This window comes from Vigna unguiculata, chromosome 8 (genome assembly GCF_004118075.2).
Source record: "Vigna unguiculata cultivar IT97K-499-35 chromosome 8, ASM411807v1, whole genome shotgun sequence".
NCBI classification, from domain to species: Eukaryota; Viridiplantae; Streptophyta; class Magnoliopsida; order Fabales; family Fabaceae; genus Vigna; species Vigna unguiculata.
The window spans coordinates 28704235-28727181 of record NC_040286.1 but is presented as its reverse complement, the minus strand read 5'-3'; the positions used below and the strand labels follow the sequence as shown (position 1 = coordinate 28727181).

Sequence of the window (22947 nt, the reverse complement as noted above, 5' to 3'; positions counted from 1 at the left end):
CTGATATTGCTGAGATTGCTTGTTGGTCACCAGAAATGTCAGAAAAATTATTTGATAATCTCTCTTTGTTTGCCATTAATGATGGCATAACCATTCCTATGAAGTCAATTGGTACCACTTCTAACTTTGAAAAACTAAATATTTATGCCCATAACATGGATTCCAGTTTCAATTTTTATTGTTCCATGCTTTATTATTTTAGATTTTTATAAGCATACGATACCAAAATACATACTAATTCAAGACTTGAAATTACTAACCAGAGAGAAGAGAAGAAAATTATAAAAGTTACTTTAATTTTTTTTTTTAATAACAAATAAATTTAATGTAATGCTTGTTACAAAAGATGCAGTAATCACAAAGGGTACTGGTATGTTGACACGGGATCCAAAAGATGCATCCAACTACAAAAGCACACCATTCAGTTCTCTTTAAAAAATTAAAGCACGACATTCAAAACCTGCGCCATTTACATTTTTAACCTTATTTCATCTAAATATGTGGGACTCACATTTTATTAAACAAATTGGTTTTTTTATACGAATCAAGTGTCAAATGGACGTTAAATTATAACCCGTGTCAACATACCGGTACCCAATAACTTTTACTCACTTCTCGATGCCTTCAACATCATCTCTCCATAATACCTTTATCCCTTTACTCATACCAACCCTCCATTTTTCTTTCTTGTATGGTGAGTATCGTGAGAATCCAACAAACATTGTAAATTCTATTTAATCATACGCTTAGTCTAATTTTTCTGTATCTTGTCAAGGTCTTCTCTTCTGTTTCTTTTTCTGTAATCTATCCGACGTTACGTAACTTTGATAAACACGGGCATATGTTTATTTATTTATTTTTATAGTTTTATCAATCTAATTTCTTACATCCTTCTGTTCTTCCTATCGAAAAACCCTACATCTGAAAATTTAAAATAAATATAGCTTCAGAATTGGAATTAATCTGGAAATTAGCAAAAGAAAATAGAGAAAAGTCATCCGACATTTTATTGATAAACAGTGTCAGAATTATTGTGATATGAAAGAGCTGTTTAATAAATTCTCTCATATTTTCTAACTATACACTTATCTCTTTTGGAAATTCAAGACTTTGACTGATATAGCGAAAGAACCAAAGAAGAGAAGGATAAATCCAAGGAGCACAATCACTGAAAGGCCCACCGCTGAAAATCCGTTGATTTCAGAGTCATATCCAAGAGTAACAGCTAAATACTCTTTCACGCTGCCCTGGAATCCAGGTCCCACTATAATGGTTTCCACATCACCAAGCTGAGACGTTATAACACCACGTAACGTCCATGCAATCGGGCAGATATAATAGAACCAAATCCACCACCCGGGAATACTCTGAGACATTACAATCCAACATATAAACCACAACTTTATTTTCATGATTAAAAGAGACGCCAGAGATTCATTTCTCTATTTCTTTCTGAAAATCAATTTCTCCCAAGAACAGAACATACATACACAAACATTTACCAATTAATGCAGTAACAGAACCCAACTACATAATTCTGGGAGGGGCCGGGGCAGATATAACCGAAACTAGTTAAATGTTCTGCAAGTATGAAATTACTCACCGATTTTGGGATGAGAAAACCTGAAAGAAGATTCCACAGGGAGTAAAATGCTGAAGAAATAACAGCTGCTAGATGCTGGGAAGGTGTAAGACCAACGGCCATCATGCCGTAAAAGGTGAAGTAGGTGAACGTTAGGAACATGAACACCAGATAGAGAAAAAACTTTGCTGCAACAAATAAAAGAAATTATCCACTTAATGACAGATCATATTCACATTTATTCATAATTTATGAATGGAACATTTTTTTTTTTTCAATAATCAATCTATGATTGCCAACCAGCATACCAAAAGAACTATGTATTATGACTTGAAGGTAAACAATTAAGTCACAAATTTCAGCGCACTAAAATCGATTTTGGGTGGTGGTTCCTTTTTGTGTCAGTAAATTGCAAGTCGATTCCAAGTTATATAAAGCAATAAATATCTACAAAAGTAAAGCTGAAATATTACCAGGTGTCCTTTCAAAATTGATCATGAAATATGTGATTATACCGAATACTATCGTCTGAACAGCGATGTATGGTACCTCTATTAGCCCCTGTCAATGGTATTAAGCAATTAGTAGGAGCAATCATCTAAAGAAGGCTTTAATTTTCAATGTATATAAGACTTACCTGGGCTGCTGCATAAGCTATTGGAGAGTACATACCAGCAGCTTTCTCTCTATAGAAGACAGTCCTTTCTATTGAAACAATTGGCTGTACAGAAGAAGAGTTATTTACCCCAAGAAACATGCATGCAGAATATAGAGCTCCCATAACCACGAACAGCTCTTGAGTTGATTCCCTACACAATAATAATGGCAAAGCAACTGTTTTATTAGTATAGGGTGTTAGAGATCCATGGATGGCGTCATATATAATATTATAAATGAATTAAATCTAATCATTCATTAAACAGAAAGAAATTTCTTGATTCGCGATTTAAACACATAAATGTTGACTTTAGGATAAAAGATCCCAAGAAATGATCATTTCATCAAATCTCAGTCCTCTGTCCGGATAATGTTATATTTTAAGACAAATGATAATAAAAGAGCGGTTACCTTTTTGAGCCAACATCCCAAAATACGGTACCAAATATCAGAGCACTTATTGTGGTGAAGTATAACCTCATTGCATTATACGATGGACTTCTCCAGTACACAAGATTTTGTTTCCATATGCATCGTAAAAATTGGGAAAACAGATCTAGCGAATACAGAGTATCAAATTTTAGTGGTTGGGATCCTGCAGGAGGATGTCCAAATTGCATGATAGAAGACTCCACCCCCCTGTGAAAAATATTGACTAAACAGTTTAGTCATTCATCTGAAAACAAATCTTTCCATTCTATACCACCTCTAGTTTTAGGGTTGTGTAAAATATCATGTTTTGTGCCCTTTGAAGAAGTCGATTTTATTCCTAGCATCTCTGTCCTATCTAATCTTCTAAAACAGGAAACAGAAAATAAACCTCAGAAATAGCACGTAAGAAACTATAAACTAGAAGAACCTGTATTGATCCGAATTCCTGTAAAGATCTGCAAAATCTACATTAAGTTTCTCTTCAGTAGCAGGCGTAGTAACCTCAAGCACCCAGGTAGCAGGATTGTACCCATTCGGAATGGGGGGAATTCCTCTTATTCCCTGCAGAGCGTATAGGAAAAACAACCACAAACCAAAAATATAAAGAACAAACGAAGCACATTTGTTTCAACAGAGAAATCTAACATAAAAGAAGGAAGAATAAGAATTAGGAGAGGCATTCTTGTGTCATACATATTTACTCATCATATTCAGGGATATCTTGGGTAATTAGAAATGCCAGATAAGATGGAGAGCTGATCTATACTAATAAAGATTCCGTATTCTCTTTCTTTTCCTTTTCTTTTTCATCTCATATTTCATCCCAATAGGTCTAACCCTTTCAATTAGTATGCTCTTACCTACTCTACTTGTTCCTCCTTTTATATTAAATAAAATCTAGAAGAAGCACCAAGAAAAATCTTCAAACTGAGTACAAGAGTAAAAATTGTAAGTATAAGCATCTAACACGAAAATTTTCATATTCATAAGAGAAAAACCTAGTATTAATAAAGTATAAGTTGTTCGATGGAAAAGTAGGATGCTTCCAATTGGACAAACAGGCATTATACAGCAAAGAAAGAAATTACACAATATGAAATATCACTCTTCTAGCAGCAGCTGCACCAACAATAATAATAAAGCAGAACTAGATTCCAACCTCACCTGAAAGTAATCTACCATTATCTGTGACTGAACACCCAGCTTTCCCCCATATATTACTCGTCCGCCACGTTTCATAAGAAGTAACTGGGTAGAGAAAAAGAAATAAGCTTTACACCATTGAAGCTAGAGCATCATTAGTTATCAAAACAGATGAAAAATATTTAATTAGACTAACATCATCAAATGCTTCAAATATATCAATACTTGGTTGATGTATGGTGCAAACTACAGTTCTACCAGTATCAACAGTATTTCTAACAGCTCGCATAACAATAGCTGCTGCGCGTGCATCGAGTCCAGAAGTAGGCTCATCCATAAAAATAATGGAAGGATTTGCTACAAGTTCCACTGCTATTGTTAATCGCTTTCTCTGCTCAGTTGATAAGCCAGAACTACCTGGCATACCAACCAAAGCACTTTTCAAAGCATCAAGCTCAACTAATTTCATCACTTGCTCAACAAACTCCTGTAGAATATTTCAGTGAATTAAAAGTTTGGAAATAATTCAGCAGGATAAGATATAACTCTTGTGGTGAAACAACTTACAAGTCTTTTAGCAACTCCAACTTCCTTAGGAAGGCGAAGAGCAGAAGAAAACAACAGTGACTCCTCAATTGTTACTTGAGGAGAATGTATATCATTTTGTTCAACATATCCTGATACTCTGGCAAATGTTCGTTGCTCTTTTGGGTAACCCGAAATTTTAATTTCCCCTTCTATGTACCCTCCTGTTTTCCTACCAGCCAGTACGTCCATCAAAGTGGTCTTTCCAGCCCCACTCGAGCCCACTAACGCTGTAAGTACACCGGGTGAGAAAACACCGCTGACGTTTGTCAAGAGCTGCAACCGAGTTTCAGGTATGCCCTGCTTGCTTATCTCCTGTAAAAAAACAAAAATTCTTCTAGAACTGGTTAAGTATGATGAGATCACTCCTATATTTTTGTGGAGAGTACGTCACAACATAGCATAGTGCATCAGGTGATAAAATTAGAAATTGCTAAATTTACAAATCCCCCACCTTTGGCATATCAACAAAATAATTGACATTATGGAATGTCATTGTCAGTGGCTGAAATGGAAGAATCATTCCTTTCTTATTACTGTCCTCTCTTGCGGATTTGGAGCGGGGACTCGTTTCATAGACCTGATTACTGCCTGAAAAACCCATGTAATGAATAGAGACATTTTTGGGCAATAATACTACATTGTCAATCTTTGACTCTCTGGACATGCAAAGTTTGGCGGGTCGTTACCGTCTCTGGAAGATTTCTTTTCCGAGTCATCGTCATTTAGAATAACCGTTCGTGCTTTTTGTGGGGCTTCATTAAAGAGTAATAGGGCAAAGAAGAAGGGAATTAAATTAAAATAACAGAGAATATTTATAACTAAAAAAACTCCCTGTCCAAAGGGAATAGAAATCAAATTTCAACATAGAAAACATGCTTTTAAGTGGAAAACTAGTGGGAAATATTATTTAAAACTTACGATTCAGAAAGGTCAAGGCCACAGTGACCATGTTGTTGAAAAAAAGCGAATAGACAAGTAAAACTGAAACACCAATCCAATACCAGTAGTCAGCAGTTGGTAGGCTCTGTGAGACTAGGACATTGTAACCAACTGTGCTCTCCCCATTCTCGGATTTCTGCAGATAGTTTACACTGTAAACCATAAATATATGCTATAAATTCTTCTCTAATAAAATATAGATAAGATGTTCAACTCCTTCAGTTAATGATTTTGGTGAGTTGAGAGGGTATTAAAATCACTAAAACCAGCTGATAAAAAGTTTACCTTCTTCCACTCATCAATTAAGTCAAGTTTTAGTACAAGTCAAGGAAATCCTATTCCTTTACCGTGCTTACAGCGGCTCACGAAGCTAATTGTAAGAACGTTATGTAAATCAATCTTTACAGGTTAACTGCTGATTGGATGAGTCGTGAAACTAAATTTTGATTTGTCGGTTTTGATGCTGTTTTTTAGGAGTCATGATATTCTTTGTATGTTTCCTAATAGATATTTTTGGGCACTAAAAAAGAGTTATATTCCTTTACTCACTTTGTATAAATTTTGGTATTGGGAAATCAATAAAAATAACTCTATATTCTGTTTTAATATCCAACATTAACTCTTGGAGTATGGTCAACACATGAATTCATATAGTAAAACCAAATGCAATACCTTCATCCATCTTGTAGCAGTAAATTCATTAACAGTAATAGCACGTTGTCCATAGGTAAGGGGGGACAACCAGTAGCCCCAAATCCACCACGGTTTAATCATTGCTGAAGAAATAACAGCCAAATCACTCCTAATAACAATATCGTTAAATTTTTCTTTAATATACAGTTTACTGTGTTGCCTACCTTTAGGTATAATAAATCCTCCTAGTAAGAATACAATAAGTAATGAAGCTGATCCATATGTATTGGCAAGAACCATATCTCGTGCAATAGCAGCCATCATACGGAAGAGACCTAACGCCATTTGATGCATTAAAAAAAGTAAAAGCATGTAGCGAAAAAACCTGAAATATTTAACAAAAGTCAGTGATTACAAGGGTTGAAAAGTGTTAAGTTTTACGGAAGGGGTTTCACTGGGGAGAACAACACCAATGAGACCTGAGTCCAACCACATAAGACATTGACACCACTCTCAACCCAAAACCTTAAGGCAATGGGTTTATGGGTCTTTATTCTTATATAGTGCTTTACTTTTTCATTTCTGGTCAATGTGGAACTTAGACTCACACTTGGATTCCTAACAAAAACAAAAAGAAAGAAAATATGAAACTTAAAAAATGGTATAGAATTAAGATACCTTCCTGCTGATGGAGCAAATCCAACACTGTAATATACAACAGCAGTCCATATAACAGCCTCAATAACGGAATAGGGTACACGTAGAACCCAACTGGTAACAGACCACGCCCATGCAGGATAGAACAAATTATCTCTTTGTTTATAAAATACTGGAAGCCGACTTATCAAGAGTGGTAGCTCAGAAAAACCATTAAACATCATGTGAACCATCCCAAAAAATAGAGCAGAAAGATAAAGACGTCCGTAAACCTCATCTGTGGGATGTAACCTTGTTCGCAGGAATATTGTACATGTGACAAATCCAACAAAAGCAACCTTTGCCAGCAGAAAAAGAATTTAATGTAAATACATATGGACCCAAAAAGAGAAAATTGTGAATACATTAAATAGTTAAGAGAAACTGAAAAAAAAAATATTGAGAACTTTCAAATATTATAAAGTTTAATTTCTGTTCACACTAAAGTATAAAAAAAAAAGATCAACCAGTTAAAATTAGAATTTGTATAACTTTTAAATAATTATTATACAAACCAGCAAACTAATAATCATATACATCTTGTTTTTGACAGATCATCACAGAAAGCCAATTGCATCAAATATAACTTATATAATGTCGGAGTTAGTACAACGCTATTCATCTAATATAGTAATTTTTGGGCTTAGTTAATAAGTTATTGAATTATTTAAAAGCTTAAATGATTTCTTATGTTTTAAAATATTTTAATCGGGTTAACTTTGCAATCTATTAAATGAATCTTGCTCAGCAGATTTAATTATAAACCTTTATGTATTAAGATAAAATATATATGATACTAAAAAACTGATAATTCAAGAATTTTATTAATTCTTGTCATCCAACTTTTTGAAAAAGATGTAACGCACGTAAAGCATATAATTAAGTCAGTAACTATCATACTTGTCATGAAAAGCATAAACTTGAAGTTACGATGAGGATTGCAGTGTAACTTTGATGAGTCCAAACATAAAACAGATTTATTTAAGAGTTGACGAGTTCATATAATCATGATAGCAATCATATTTCCATGATAGAATAATTATGCAGATATGATTATCAGGGATAAAAGGAAGGAAATTTTGAAACAATATCAATATCAAACTTAATTATTTGCAAGGACTGATTGCATTAATTAACCGTATCATGTTATCTGAATAAGAAAACACAACGGAAATAATCAAAAAAGACACACGCAATGTAGTATATAGAATACCTATATTAAAACAAGAGGCCATGGAAATTAATCCTTAAAGTGATATATTATTACAATTACTCAATATTACACACTAATAGACGGAAAAATACATCACTTCCAAACTTAAAATATTAATATTTTAACTTATTCTTTTAATATTTAACTTAAAATACCAATATATATTATTATATTATTAAATTAGGTATCGGTATAATTTTTTGGATGAGTGTCAAACTATATTTTCCATAAAAAATACTTGCTATTTTTTTTTTTCTGGTTTTATTATTATTTTATAACATTAAGAATAATTACAAAAGGACAATATCTTATTGAAGTTTCGTACAATAATGACAAAAATATATTAATATAACTTATTTATATTTTGAAACAAGAAATAAAATATAAATAAGATTTTGTTTTAGTTATAATAAAAATAGAAATAAAATTTATTTTTTTATATTGAACATATGCTAATTTTTTTGTTTATCTAACAATATTATCTTCCTTGAGTACAGTAAAATAAAAATAAAAATTTTAATTATTTAGTTGGTATCTACGGCTATTATTTTTTTAACTTCTATATTTTTAAAAAAGTTCTATTCTACATATTAATCCTTTTGTTCTATGCATATCTTTAACTCATTTTAGTCCCTAAAAAAGGATTTAAGAAATTAAAAATAACATATGTATTGAAAAAAATATATTTAAAGTATATATATATATATATATATATATATATATATATATATATATATATATATATATATATATATATATATATATATATATATATATATATATAAACTGGTGGTTAGCTTAAAGAAGAAAGTATATGATACTTTGGGGATAGATTCTAAGCATAGCTTGTATAATTTTCATTATTAAACTGCACCAATATAAAAATGATAGAAATTTAATATGATTGAATTTTCAAAAGTACCTGGCAGGTCCTAAAAATATAAAGAAAGCTATGCCTTCTTATCAACAGGAGTTCTCGATAAAAACAAGCTTTAGCAAGATCCCATCTTGGCACGGCATATTTAGTTCTAGCCAAAGCTGAAGGATGACCTTTTGATGCATCATGTGGATGACTTTGCAAGGATTCCATATACTTTCCAAATTTCGAATTTTTAAAGGCTTGTGCAATTTCAGCAACTGAGACGAACACATATGGTTTTGAAGGATCTGCCCAGTATTGTGCTTGATCCTTTTTAGATGTCACCTGACAAAAGAAAAGAAAGTACTCGAGCAACATTTGATTCCATTTAATTGATCATGAAAATATGTCAAGAAGATATACCTCCTGTAGAAAGTCAGCGATCCCCTTACGAGGTGGAAGTTGAAAACCTAATGACTGAAAAAAGTCGAGCACGTCAGCTCGAGGACCTTGATATACCACGTACCCTTCTGACAGAAGCACCAGATCATCAAATAGCTCAAATGTTTCAGGAGCTGGCTGAAGAAGAGCCATAAGTACTGTAGCGTCCATTTGATGAACAAAGTTCTTTATGCATTTTACTATCTGGAACGTAGTAGAGCTATCAAGACCAGTTGATATCTCATCCATAAATAGTGTTTTTCTTGGACCAACAATCATCTCTCCTAAAAGATGCAATACAAAAAGTCATGGTTGCTGCAAAATGCACGAACTTAAAACCCAGTTAAAGCATTTAAAAATTATTCCTTTTGGACTATCACCGGTCATGGTTGCTGCAAACTGCGCGGACTTAAAAGGCATTTAAAGCATTTAAAAAATTTTCACATGAGAATTATGTTACTATATTTGTCAGTAGTAATAAAAAATAATTAGTTATTAATTTAATTATTAATTTATAAATTAAAAATTATTAATAACTAAAATAATTTCATAAATTTCTAAATTAATATTTAAAATAATTTTTATTATAAATTAATCATTAACATTAATTATTAAATTTTAATTTTTAAAATAATTAATATTTAATTAAAAAAATAATTTCTAAATTAATCTTTAAACATATTATTAATCACTAAAATTTATCATTAAGAATTCTTTTTATAATGTATTTAGAAACTCTTATGAATCCAAAAAAAACAACTTACTAACTAGTAAACGCAATTATCAAAATATTTGCGTTTAAGCAACAATGCAATAGGCTTCTCATGGAAAAACAGCAAGTGTAGGTATCGTTAACCTTCTTTCTGTTGTTGAAAAATAGTTTTAACATACACTTCTATTTGATTTATGAGTACCATGGACATCTCACATCAATTTAATTAAGATTTAAACATATTGTAATAATTGTTATTAGATTTTATCGATAATAACCCTTGATATTTTCGTTGGTGACTCAATAAGTGTATTGAAAAGTAAAAGTAAAAAATAAAATAAAAATAAAACTCTGATAAATCAAAAACAAATCGATTTATAATATATAAATAAGAGTCGAGAAACCAAGATTCTATAACCAGAGAGAGAGAGAGAAAGAGGGGGATAAACCTGTTGTAACTCTTTTCTTTTGGCCGCCAGAAACCCCTCGCATCATATCGTTGCCAACTATTGTCTCCGAACATACATCGAGACCAAGCACTTTCAAAACGTAATCCGTATTCACGCTGTGTTTCTTACCTCCGACAGATGATGCCTGTGAAGTTAATCAAATTCCATCAGACATCTGCATAGCCCACAATAGAGGCACGCGGCATGATTTTCATACTAGAAATTTAGGATGATAACCTTCATAAACGCGTCAACTTCTGCACTAGGTCTTATGTTCCTTTCCTTCTCTAGGCGGCCAAGTTCAGTTGTATATGCTGCGAGAATTAAGCACATTTGTTGTACAAATTCAATTGCCAGAGATATAGAAACACTTCAATAATTAAATTAACGTTTACCTGCAAAACCTTCTTCTGCACCTTGACATCTAGCACCAAAATCCAAACATTCTCTTACCGTCAGTTCTGCAACGTGATCATCTGTTTGGCTAATGTATGCAGAAGTCCGTCGAACATAAAAATCGTCCACGTCGCTGCCATTGTATGTTATACTACCCGTTGTCTGTACAAACACAACAGCAAGAATAACTTACTTTAAGATAAGTACGATTTTTTAAAAAGTGATAGCTTTGTTTGCCACCTTTAAAATAATATAGCTAACTAAATCAATTTTTTAAGAGAAGTTAGTAACATTGTTTAACCAAATTTATTATTATTATTATTATTATTATTATTATTATTATTATTATTTTCATTATTTAAAATTTGTTAAAATATATAATTTTAAAGTTTTTATTTTTTATGAATGTCTTATAATTTTATTTTTAATCAATTTCGTAACTAAAAATAATATTAAAAGATACTATTTAATTTTTTTTACTACAAAAGAATATAAGAGAAGAAAATAAAATGTGTTTATATATCCTTATTTAAAAAATATAAATTAATAATCACCTTGAGGGTTTTATCAAGCTTGCCCGCGAGAGCCAGAAGTAAGCTGGTTTTACCTGCTCCCGGAGGTCCTAGTAGCAGAGTCATCCTGCAATACAGCCAAAAAGTAGGATGACAGTTACATCAGCGCGCACAGGAAAGCTCTGAACCTATAATAAAGAAACATACATCCGTGATACTACAACCATCACGTTGCGTACTAAATCCAAATTAACTAACATTTTACGGATTTCATTATGTCTAACAGAAAAGTTGAATAAGTTTATTCCACTCATTTGGTTGGGTAAAACAACATGAAGCCGCGGTCGAAAACGCCGTAGAAAGAAGAACCTAAGAAGCACTCTTACCTTCCTGGCTTGATAACGCCACTGATATTGTTGAGTATGGTAAGGGAATGCCGTTTTGGTTTGCATAACCTCAACTTGGTTAGGAATCCCTGCGCGCAACCGCATGCAAAATTTTTTTAGGATACGCATAGCTTTATAAAAAGAAAGTAGCGAAAACATAAAGACGAAATTAACCTCGAAGCAATCACGACTATAGTTAACCAGTGTTGGTAGAGCTCTAGAACCAATTTGAACATTGGCAGAGACGTTGAGGTTCCTGAATCTCACCTCGATCTTCGGCACCTCCAACCCAACCCTACCGCAATCAAAAAACAGGAACAATAGCAATATCGAATTGTAGATCAGTAATTTTGGAGAATCGCTAACACGGAAAACAGAAAAAAAAAAAAAAAAAAAAAAAAAAACAGTATTAGAAAGCGAAACCTGTCGAAGCGTTCTTTTATGGCGCAGAGGAGGCGGAAGTTGTCTTGGTCGGTGGTGGCCAGAGCTTTCTTAACGACGAGTTCCCGGCGAGAGCGGCTGAGCTTTCGGACGTCAACTAAGTCTTGCGTAGGAGGTTGAGCACGGGAAGAAGATGCGCGGAGGAGGGCGTAGTTGATGCGCTTCTGCGACGGCAACCTGGAGAGCGCTGCCCACTGCAGCTCCTCCTCGTCCTCGGCGACGGTCTCGGAGTTGGAGGCCATAGCGAAGCTCTCGCTATGGAGTGATCCTAATTCGAAGTATTCGCTTCCATCGGAAGCCGCCATTTCTGTAACGGTTTCGTGTTTGAAACGGAGACGAAGGAAATTGAGAAAGGGACAGGAGATTGTACGAGAAGAAGAGAGGGACTCTGTGAGAGGTTTGGTTTAATGGTAATGAAGAATGAGTACGTAGTTAGAAGTGTTGTGACTTGAGAGTTTGTTACGCTCTCTAAAATGCCGTTGTTATTACACGTGAATCTGTTTTGACAATTTAGAGTGTTTGTTGTCCTATTCTTCCGAATCTTCTAATGATTGTTATTTGCTAGTATTATGTGAACCATCAATGACCCTTCCACAAGCTATCTTCTCCTCACATTCTCGTCGTTGTACTTGACCATTGACATTTACTCCTTCTTTTCTCCTTTGAAAAAATTAATATATAAAATTATGTATATTTATTAAATTATTATTAATAATTAAAATACGTTTATCAATTCAGAGTACAATAATAATAATAATAATAATAATAATATAATGACGTGTAAACATTGCCTTCTGATTATTATTTAACACATCAGGAGTCAACATGTTTGTCGATGATTATCATTGCATGATGTAGCACAATACGCGCAACAATGTATCATAATGTTCTCATAAAATATGTTGAAGAAATTGAGAAAGTGTATGCATGACATATTTCTAATTTTGTAATGGTATATATAAGGACTACAAGGCATCTATAATGTGTAGGATCATCATTGGAAGTTGGACCATTTGCAAGGACTAATTTATGGTTATGACTCTTGAGAAAAAAGTCACGTTCACTCAAAATATTCGTAGAATTGTGTTGACTCGTAAATAAACTTGATGAGCTCCGAATAATTTTAATATTAAAAAAGCAATTAAGTTTTTGAAGGTATTTGATTTTGAACCATGACTAAAGATATTTTTAACTCAATCACACGTGAGAGTGACGTTGTCCATCAAACAAATATAATGAACATATATAAGATCAACAACAAAATTATTATCATGAGTAAATGTGAACAATGTGTAATCGACCATGGATTGGTGAAATCCAAACTAAGAAAAGATTCTGAAATTTCACAAACCAATTTTGCGATCATTGTTTAATTTCATAAAGGGAATAATGTATTTTGCAAACAGAGTCATGGCCATGAGAACAAGGAGAAAAACTAGGAGGAAAATACATATATACTTCCTTCTCAAGATCTCCATGGACAAAAGCATCATGAACATTCAATTGATAAATATTCTATCAATTTTTTGCACAAAGAGAAAAGTGCACATGTTTTCAATTTTTTTCAATAGGATTAAAGGTTTCATTTTAATTTTATATTTCAATTTGGTTATCAGCAACAATGACTAATATGAATTTATATCATTCTATAAAGCCATTAAATTATACTTATATTGATAAAATCCATTGGCAAGGAAATTCCTTCTTGCAAGGAAGAAGAGGAGTACCAATCCAAGTCCAATTATCTTCAAAGACCTGGAATTCAAGTTTCATATCTTGCAGCCAAAGTGGATTCTTCACGGTCTCTTTGTATAAATGTGGTTTGATGGTGTTACTGACAATTGCAAAGTATTTATGATGTTACGAAGAAAAAATATGTTTAGTGACAAATTTTTCTATAAGATAGAGGAATACTTGAGCGAACACTAGAGAAAGTGTTGAGAGAAGAGGGTATAATAGTAGTTTGGTAATCATAATCGTTGTGTTGGTGGTTAATGAGGTCTACTTATGTGACAGATAATTATGAAGGTGGAGATGAAGGGTCGGACGAGCTCTCCCTCTCAGGAAACTCAAGGTTAAGTAAGCATGCAACATCCAAAGAGGTGTACTAACATCATACAACTCATAAAATCAAAGGTTTAAAGATAAATTGTGTGGGAGTTGAAGGAATATCAATTGTAGGTAATGAAAATTGAAATTCTTCAAAAAAAATTTAAAATCATGAGATACAAAAATCTCCTTAGTATCCAAATCAAACACCTTATAACCTTTTTTGCTAGAAGGGTGGGCCACAAAAGCTAATTTGCAAGAGTGTGCAACTAATTTATCGTATGATTTAGGGAAGACCACTACATAACATAAGCAACTAAGGACCTAAATATGATAAAGTTTACCCATGATATAGTAACTTTACACAATTTTCAGGAAATTCAATATGGTGTATTTTTAAAGCAAGAAATTAATGGAATAATAGAAGTTTCATTGAATTGTTAGAGTTGTTCAAGGATATGCTTCATGAACATAACACATTACATAATCGTAATTATGAGATGAAAAATATACCATGTTTGATAGGTTTGAATTATGAAAAGATACTTGCATGTCCCAATGATTGTGTATTGTATAGAGGTGAGTTGTTGCACTGATGGTGTGTCCAACACGTGGGTTATCACAATTTTAACAAATTGTATGGAAGTAGTGGTGAGGAAGAAACAAAGGGTCCCCTACTAAGGTGTTGTGGTACTTGCCAATAATACCTAAATTTAAACAATTGTTTGTCATAAAAAAAAGGATGTAAAGAACTTGACATGATATACAAATGAAAGAAAATGTGACAATCTTTTTCGACATCTAACATATTCTCCATGGTGGAAGAAGACTGATGAAATATTTGTGGAATTTGGTGTAGAGGCAAGAAACTTAAAACTTGCACTTGTTACAAAATGTATGAATTTTTATGGGAACTGAAGTACTAAACACAGTTCATGGTAATTTTTTGTTGGTAATTTACAACCTGTCTCATTAGTTGCATAGGAAGAGAAAATATATTATGTGTCTATGATGATTTTAGGACCCTAACAACTAGAAAATGACATTGATGCATATCTCAAACCCTTGTTGACAATTTGAAGATATGACTCACAGAGACATATTTACTTGGCTTCATACATTGAAGGGTTAGTTATTATCTAACTTGTATTCTTTTTAATTATGTCAATTATATAATTAACTATTTGTCATTCATTGTAGATTGCACACCATTGGTTATAGTTATACCTAAGAATTACAAAACAAAGAGGTTTTGTCTGCTTAAGAAAAAACTTAGCCAAAAAGAGAAAAGCTTATTACAATAGTAAATTTTACATTTTTTCATCACATTGGACAAGTATATTCCAACTAACATATGTCTTTATTGTAATTAGAGACACAAATTTTATAAATGGAAGGGGCAAAACAAGGTCAATATAATTCATGTGTCCTAAGCTTAGGCAACTTCTAATACAATAACTATTTTATGTAAGAGTTGCATAAAAATAATTTTTGTCACTTGTTTTCACTCTAGATAATAGGCAAATTAATTCGTTCAATTGTGACTACTACATCATGTATTAGATGAAAGACATCATTTGATTGGTTATTACTAACCTTTAAATAGAGGTAACACATTTAAACATTTGATGAAGCGTATTTTAATTTTATGAGTATTACATAATAATGTGACTCAAATATTTCGAGTCTTCAATTATCAATCTTTATTGTCCTAAAATGACATCTAATAAATAAGAGAACAATAAATAACCTTCCTTCTTCAGCATAAATAACACAATTTTATTTTTCTTATTTAGAAAATTTTTAGATTAGATTAGACAATTTTTTATAAAACATTTTGTTGAAATGTTTGGCTTATATAGTATATAATATGGATTGAGATTTTCCTACATTTAGTTTAAAGTCAAATGAACTCAATTTTTGAAAGAAAATATCCAAAATTTATGTTGAAACATGTATTAGTTGATATAAATTTCGGACATTTGGTTTACTCTTATATGATACGTATTCATGTCTCGTGTATATCTACCTAATGTAAATATGAACGTTTTACGTTAGATGTATTATGTATTATGTCTAACGTAAATTTATATCTCTCATATATACGTCAAACTATTAATTGATGTAATTAACCATAAATATTTAATATAAAAAATTTGTTTGATGCTAATGATACGATTAACACATAACCAATCAATGCCTATAATTACTTCGAGTTATGTTCTAACTAAAGTTGAATGAGCTTAGCGCCAAAACCATTCACTGCAGTTGTGTTCTTTTATCCTGATCTTTCTCTTAATCTTATCCCATTGTGTAATTTTGAATGATGGTTGTACTGAAACCAAGAACCAAAATTCAACGTTCAGATGGATTATATCAATCTAAAAACCAATATATAGACAAAAAATGAGATTGAATAGTCCAAACTCTTACAAAGACATGCAAATAAGATTAAATAGCCTGAATTGAAAAAAATAAAAAATAAAAATACAGCTATGAAGATTTATAACTATCTATTTATCGATTTCATAACTAATAATCAGGACTGCTTAAAAAACTTATTCTCAACAAGTTTTGGTTTAGATAAAAAAAACGTAAAGAAAAATAAAAAAATAATATGTAGAAGAAAAAATAGATTAAAATTAACGTCTAAGAATTAAAATAAATTATTTTTAAGCATAGAAACTAAAAGGTTAAAGTTTGTAATATAGAAAGTAAATAGTAATTAACCAAAATAAAATAACCTTTACATGTACTCGATTTAGTTATCAGATTACAAATAAAAGAAATAACCAGATATAACTTCCTACTTATGATTCTTAATATAAAGACTTGGCTTAAAAACTTAAACATGAAATTTAATTTTTCTGGTCCCTAACTAAATATTATAAATATGTGAATTTATTAAGCTCTACCCTTTGAAATAAGTTTGCACCTTTTGCCCTGAAGCATTCAAGAAAGACAAGCATATGAAGATAAGATGTCAATCTTAATAATAAGCATGAAGGAGACTATACCATACAACATCAGCAAAAAAGGTATAATCAAACAAAACCAATAACTATAACCTACAATACTACAGTGCATATCTTCTAATATGATACACTAGCACTACTAACTAGAATTTGGATTCTTCACTAGATTCTTCTATATTGTTCCTCTGGTGTGTCTTCAAAATACAATTATAACACTGATTTTGATGTTTTAAAATATATGAAAAAGACTTTTAAAGTACTAACATCAATATATTTTGAAGACACAGCAGAAGACAACACCAAAATATTCAGTAGAGAATCTGAACTCCTACAAACTACTAAAGCCAGATTGGTGGAATAAGGCTTGCATCAGATACAAAATCACCACTTCCAGAAACAACACAAAATCTAACATCAAATTCCAAAAAACAATACAAAAGAGAAGTGTTTGGCACCATACAGGGTTAGCAGTTGATTGGAAAACCTTCAAAAACACTGAGAAAATCCTCAAAACACTCTGCAAGAGCAGACTTTATATTATTCAGTGTTTATTCTTAGTCTTTGTGGACTTGAACTTCTTGGACTTGCTGGACATGAGTCCTTCATCATCAGATTCATCACTAATATCGCCCTTTTTCTTACCACGCTTCTTTTCAGCTCTTCCACATACCACAAATTTCCTTTCATCCTTCTCCTCAACAAGCTCTGACTTCTCTTTGGGCTTCCAAATGAACAGAGATCTGAAAAGTTACGCCAGGTAAGTCCAATAACCCAGCAAACAATATGACAGCACACATAGGTACTATTGCCTTTTACATCCATCATTGAAGAAGTCATGTTCTGAATCTAACAAATTAATTAGGTTTTCAAAGCAAAAAACAGATAGTAAAAACATTGGACAGTTTTTGAAATTACGCTCATATATCTAACTTTGGTTGAATCCGAACAATGTCAGAGTTTAATACAATGCATATGCATCATCTTTAATGACAATACACTATAGAGGAAAACAAACAATGGTTCCAAACTTCTAATAGAGCTAGTTCAAGAAAACTAGTAAATTTCACTTTCTACTTTTAAAAATCATAACAGAATGCTAAAAGGTTTGAATTTCATCCACAGATGAGTAAAATCTCATCAACCAAATTCACCATAGTTAAAAGAATTCATCACTAGCATTATACAATATTTTAGCATTAAAAAGATAAGCCAAACCTGGAACTCCCAGTTGCCAGGATATCTTCACGGGGATGAAGCTTATTAACTGGACTGATCGTTGTGATATTTGGGTCAATCACTTCAGCTACCAATTGCCCTGTACTTGTATCTATAAAATCAATGGGATGGAGAGCAGCTCCGTTATAATTTTCACTTATATATCGACCAATAACAGCAAGGGACTCTGATGGATCCTGCAATTACATAAACCATAATTTTTCTATAAGGCAGAGAACAGAAAAGAAACATAACATCATAAACAACTGGAAGAATAAAATAAAATCACCTTTGGGTCCCATTCAGCTTTAAAGGGTGTCAAATGCCGATTGAAATCATGGCTATGTACAATTTCTCGGCTAGGAGAGTCCATATTACCAAAGATAGAATCCCATATATGAAGACGGTTGTCTTGTGATGTAGTGAGAATTTTGGTTCCAGAAAATGGGGAGAAATATGCAGAGTTAACTACACGATTGTGCTTAAGGTCATAAAGGGATGATCCAGCTTCTATATAACGCAGGTCCCATATACGAGCCTAAAAATAGAAACCATTCATATTTCAGCAGTTAGTTAGCATACCCAGCAAGCAATGTAAGTTCAGATATCAATTGAACAAATACAGTATTTGAATAAAACTGAAAAACTCACAAAATGATCATTTCCACAAGTCAAAACGATGTCTGGTTGAATTGGATTGCAATGGATACCGACAACTTTTGTTCCTCTTTTGTGGATCAAAATTGCATCACCATTCCTGTGGTTGGAGCGCATGTCAACCCTACAAATGCCACAGGATGTTATGCAAACTCAGTTAATTTGTTTCAGAAAAAGCATAGCTATGAATCAGAGGGCTACAATTTGCATCCCTGACCAAGAAAACCCAATTTTAAAGTTCTCTAGTTATTGTCTCCCATGAACTTTTGAAACCATTTACAATGAGCAAAGTCAGGTCATGATGTATGCAAATCTCAATTTCTTCAATACCTTCAACTACTTAATGTACATTACATAATAGGATATTGAAGTGGTGCACTCTTAAACACGCACCTAGCAGATGCCGTGCGGCAATTACAATGCACTTTAAATACTAACCTTCACAAATGGCCATGCAATGAAAAGAAAATCAGAAATACAAGCTCAAAATTTATAGCTAGCCAAACACACTTAGATAGTAAAAGCATGATACTGTACAAAGAAAATCACAAAAATACAAGCATAAAAACTAAATAATTTCACAGGGAGGGAACCGGAAGAAGCTACTTACATGTAAAGAAAACCAAAGCTATCAGCAACAAGAACAAGACCTTTCTCACAGTTAATATCCATGCCATAGATCATTTTCCAAGTGTTCGGACCCTAATAAAAAAAATACATATATATACGAGTAAATTTTACTGCCAAAAGTTAAGACAAACTTTTAGAAGATAAGCTAAAGCCAAAATATGATCATGCTACATATCTTTCCAATTAAAACTTAAAATCCGAAAGTTTAACCACTGTCCAGCATCCCCATCCAAAAATCAGAGGAACACCGCAATCATGAAAACATTTACAATCTTACAGCAACATAATTGAAACTCTTGGGCGTGGCAGAAGAGAACATCATGATAGGTAAAGTGTCCAAATATGGAGATGTTACAATTCACAAATAGTGTTCCAGAAGAAGCGCAATGGGCATATCCAAGTACTTACACAGTTAAAGAGAAAGGTTATGAAATACGACCAGAACCTAAGAAAATTTCTACCTGCCATCCATCAGGGTTCAGGTTCATTGGAGAAGATGATAGTCCTGTCTCCAAGTCAGTGCAACTAATGGTTCCATCTGAGGATGCAGAATAGACCATACAGTCATTTGTAGGATTAAACCTACAAAATTTTGTATTTAGAGCCTGATCTTTACACTTCAGGCTAAGACTACGACAATAAAATATATCCAAAGAATAGGGAAGGTAAAAAACAATTACAAGACCATGGTTTCACGAAAACAACCTTACCTCATATTGTTCAGTAAACAAGAATGTATGTTTCCATAGACCACCTTCTCATATACCTTTCCAAAATCCCATACTCCAAGTTGCCCTTTCTTTTAGTATCAAAACATGAAAACAAATCAGTGGCTAAAAACAAGTAAGTAGGCAACCAAAATATTAATATCAACCGATGTAATTTACTTTACTGTAACAACCTTATCTCCAGATAACAGAATGTTATTCTTGGTCGGGTGGAACTCCAAGCATGTTACCCGTCTACTGTGATATCTGATGACAGCACAATTCACTTGGTCTGGGATCACATATTTGGGCTTGATCTGACATAGAAAAGAAAAAAGAAAAAATTATCATAATCAGAACCCAAAAATACTAGGATGTGTGATAAATAACCTTCAGCATTGAAGCATAAACATTATGGAGTCATAGATTGCTTTAGTGCCAAAAATGTCCATTGAATATTATCAACTGTTGCAACTTGAAGCACATAGTTTACTACATAATTTACAATAAAATTATCTAGCTAAAACCAAAATGATATACTATACTTTTTCTTGAAGCAAAAGCTAGGCTAATGTGAGAATGCTAAGGAGCAACACAATTAAAAATCCCTACAAATGTCGGAAACAACTACAACAATAACAGATACAACTCGGCAGATCAAGGTCGCTATAGCATAACTTCAATGTCGTTATTACAAGTTGACAACAGTGACTAATAATTCAATAGGCCAAAGTTCCCGACTCATATATGGTGGTTATTATCTTCACAAGTCAAGTATGGTATTGCCTGATCATAGTAATAAAGTAAACAGCAAAATGAACAACATACACAACTAACTCAATTATCAGCATTGAGCAAACTAAAGAAAAAAAAAAGTTAGACATACCGAAGGAAGGGATGGCCTTAGCTGGCGTTCAAATACGTATTCCAAAGGTTTACACGTTTTCTTACGGGGTGCTGGGACAACTCCATGCTCAGTTGAGACACGATGTGGGCAAGTCAAAGTGGTGTGTCCTTCAATTCAAAAACGCAAAAGAGTTTACATTTACAATGTCAATAAATAAAAAATCATGATCATTAGAAATCATGTGATGACGAAGACATTTTAACATAACTATTGTAGTATAAAAACCCTTTTAAACTGAGATTGCATAGACTATTTACTCTGAACTGAATGACTTAAAAAGGTACAATCATCCCAGAGAAAATAAATATTAAGGAAATGTCGCAAAGATAACAATCCTAATAGATAAATGAAGAGTGACACCAATATTCACCAGGCTTTTTACACAGAAAGCAAGGCTTCATGGGGCAATCAATATACGTGGCACCCTTGAACCCCGCTTCATGACCATGCTTCTTACATACCTACAACACCACACAAGTTCCATTACGGTAAAAGCGTTCCAATACTGAGAAGAAAAAACTGAACTTTACGACAAAAAAAAAAAAAAGTAACCTTGCAGACTTTTTTGAGACTAATAGTGATGGGGGCTTTCCCTTTTCTGTTTGCGTCCGAACCCACTTCCAGATTCTCAGTCTTCTCACTTGTAGTCGTAACCCCATCATCATCATCATCATCATCCTCTTCTTCTTCTTCTTCAAGTATTCTTTCTTCTTCTTCTTCTCCCTCTTCCTCGGAAGAACTCTGTTCTGATTCAGAGTCCCTCTCAATGAGAACCTTGGGAAACGCGGTTCTTCGAGTAACGGGTGCCATTGGAGAGGGAAAAACCTTAGCGGTGACTGTGGATGGAAGCGGGAAATAGAAAGGCGCAGCGGAGAAAGCTGAGAGTCTGACACCGAAATGGAAAAACCAGTTATTCTATTGGCTTTGAATGACACACGTCGCGCACAAGCTCGGTTACAAAAAAAAAAAAAACGTCTTTCCTCCGTGTGTTTGTACTAGTCAAGCATATGTGTTTCCACTTTTTCTTATTATTGTAATAAAAAATATGTATTTAAAAAATTAATTATTAAAATAAGTATATTTATATATATATATATATAATATTTATTAATTTTAAACATTTATGTTTTTTTACTATTATAACCAATAAAATTATTTATTTTTATAAAAATAAAAGTAGTAAAATAATATGTATTTCTTTTTATCATAATTATAAATATATGTATATATATATATATATATATATAATTATATATTTTTTAAATTAATAAAAATGTAATCATACAATAAATATTTCATAATTTTATAATAGAATTTTTTATTATTAAAGATAATTAATTGAATTAAAAAATAGTTGCAAAATTTACATAGTAAAATAATAAAATGAAATATATTAATACGAGTAAATTAGGTAATGAATTATATCAATAAAATTATAGTCGCAAAACACTTATTAAACAAATTTATTGATAGTTATAGATGATTTTTTATATTGCATAATATGTTAAATTTGATTTTTATATTATTAAAACTTTTTTCATTTTATGAAAAAAAAAATAGAGTTTTGAATATAATAAAATATGGGCGTAAAATTATGCACTTTGTTATATTGTATTAGTTTATCTGCTATATTGTATTAGTTTATCTGGAGGAGTTGTTTTCATTATTTACTCCTAAAAACTTTGTAATAGATTTTTGAAATCAAGCATATTAGTATCAAAGAAATTT

General features: G+C 32.3%; 2 protein-coding genes across 2 annotated transcripts; both read right to left on the bottom strand.

The window, feature by feature from the left end:
* Window positions 1-1029: 1029 nt before the first annotated feature.
* Window positions 1030-12481, bottom strand: LOC114195400 (ABC transporter G family member 31). Its single transcript, XM_028085856.1, has 24 exons — window positions 12062-12481; window positions 11813-11933; window positions 11639-11727; window positions 11295-11379; window positions 10740-10902; window positions 10582-10658; window positions 10345-10489; window positions 9166-9467; window positions 8806-9087; window positions 6653-6969; window positions 6199-6359; window positions 6014-6117; window positions 5321-5477; window positions 5089-5154; window positions 4854-4990; window positions 4382-4714; window positions 4011-4301; window positions 3836-3919; window positions 3099-3232; window positions 2651-2878; window positions 2220-2391; window positions 2056-2143; window positions 1604-1770; window positions 1030-1367 (listed from the first exon to the last, which is right to left on the bottom strand). Exons 1-24 carry the CDS (start codon window positions 12382-12384, stop codon window positions 1086-1088), a joined length of 4308 nt encoding a protein of 1435 aa, XP_027941657.1. The 5' UTR covers window positions 12385-12481; the 3' UTR covers window positions 1030-1085.
* A 4617-nt stretch (window positions 12482-17098) lies between these two features.
* Window positions 17099-22145, bottom strand: LOC114193119 (protein DAMAGED DNA-BINDING 2). The gene is made up of 11 exons (XM_028082819.1): window positions 21772-22145; window positions 21590-21680; window positions 21199-21326; window positions 20507-20629; window positions 20316-20404; window positions 20067-20187; window positions 19586-19677; window positions 18970-19099; window positions 18608-18856; window positions 18319-18515; window positions 17099-17843 (listed from the first exon to the last, which is right to left on the bottom strand). The coding sequence occupies exons 1-11, from the start codon at window positions 22027-22029 to the stop codon at window positions 17645-17647; spliced, it is 1677 nt and encodes a 558-aa protein (XP_027938620.1). The 5' UTR covers window positions 22030-22145; the 3' UTR covers window positions 17099-17644.
* Window positions 22146-22947: the final 802 nt, after the last annotated feature.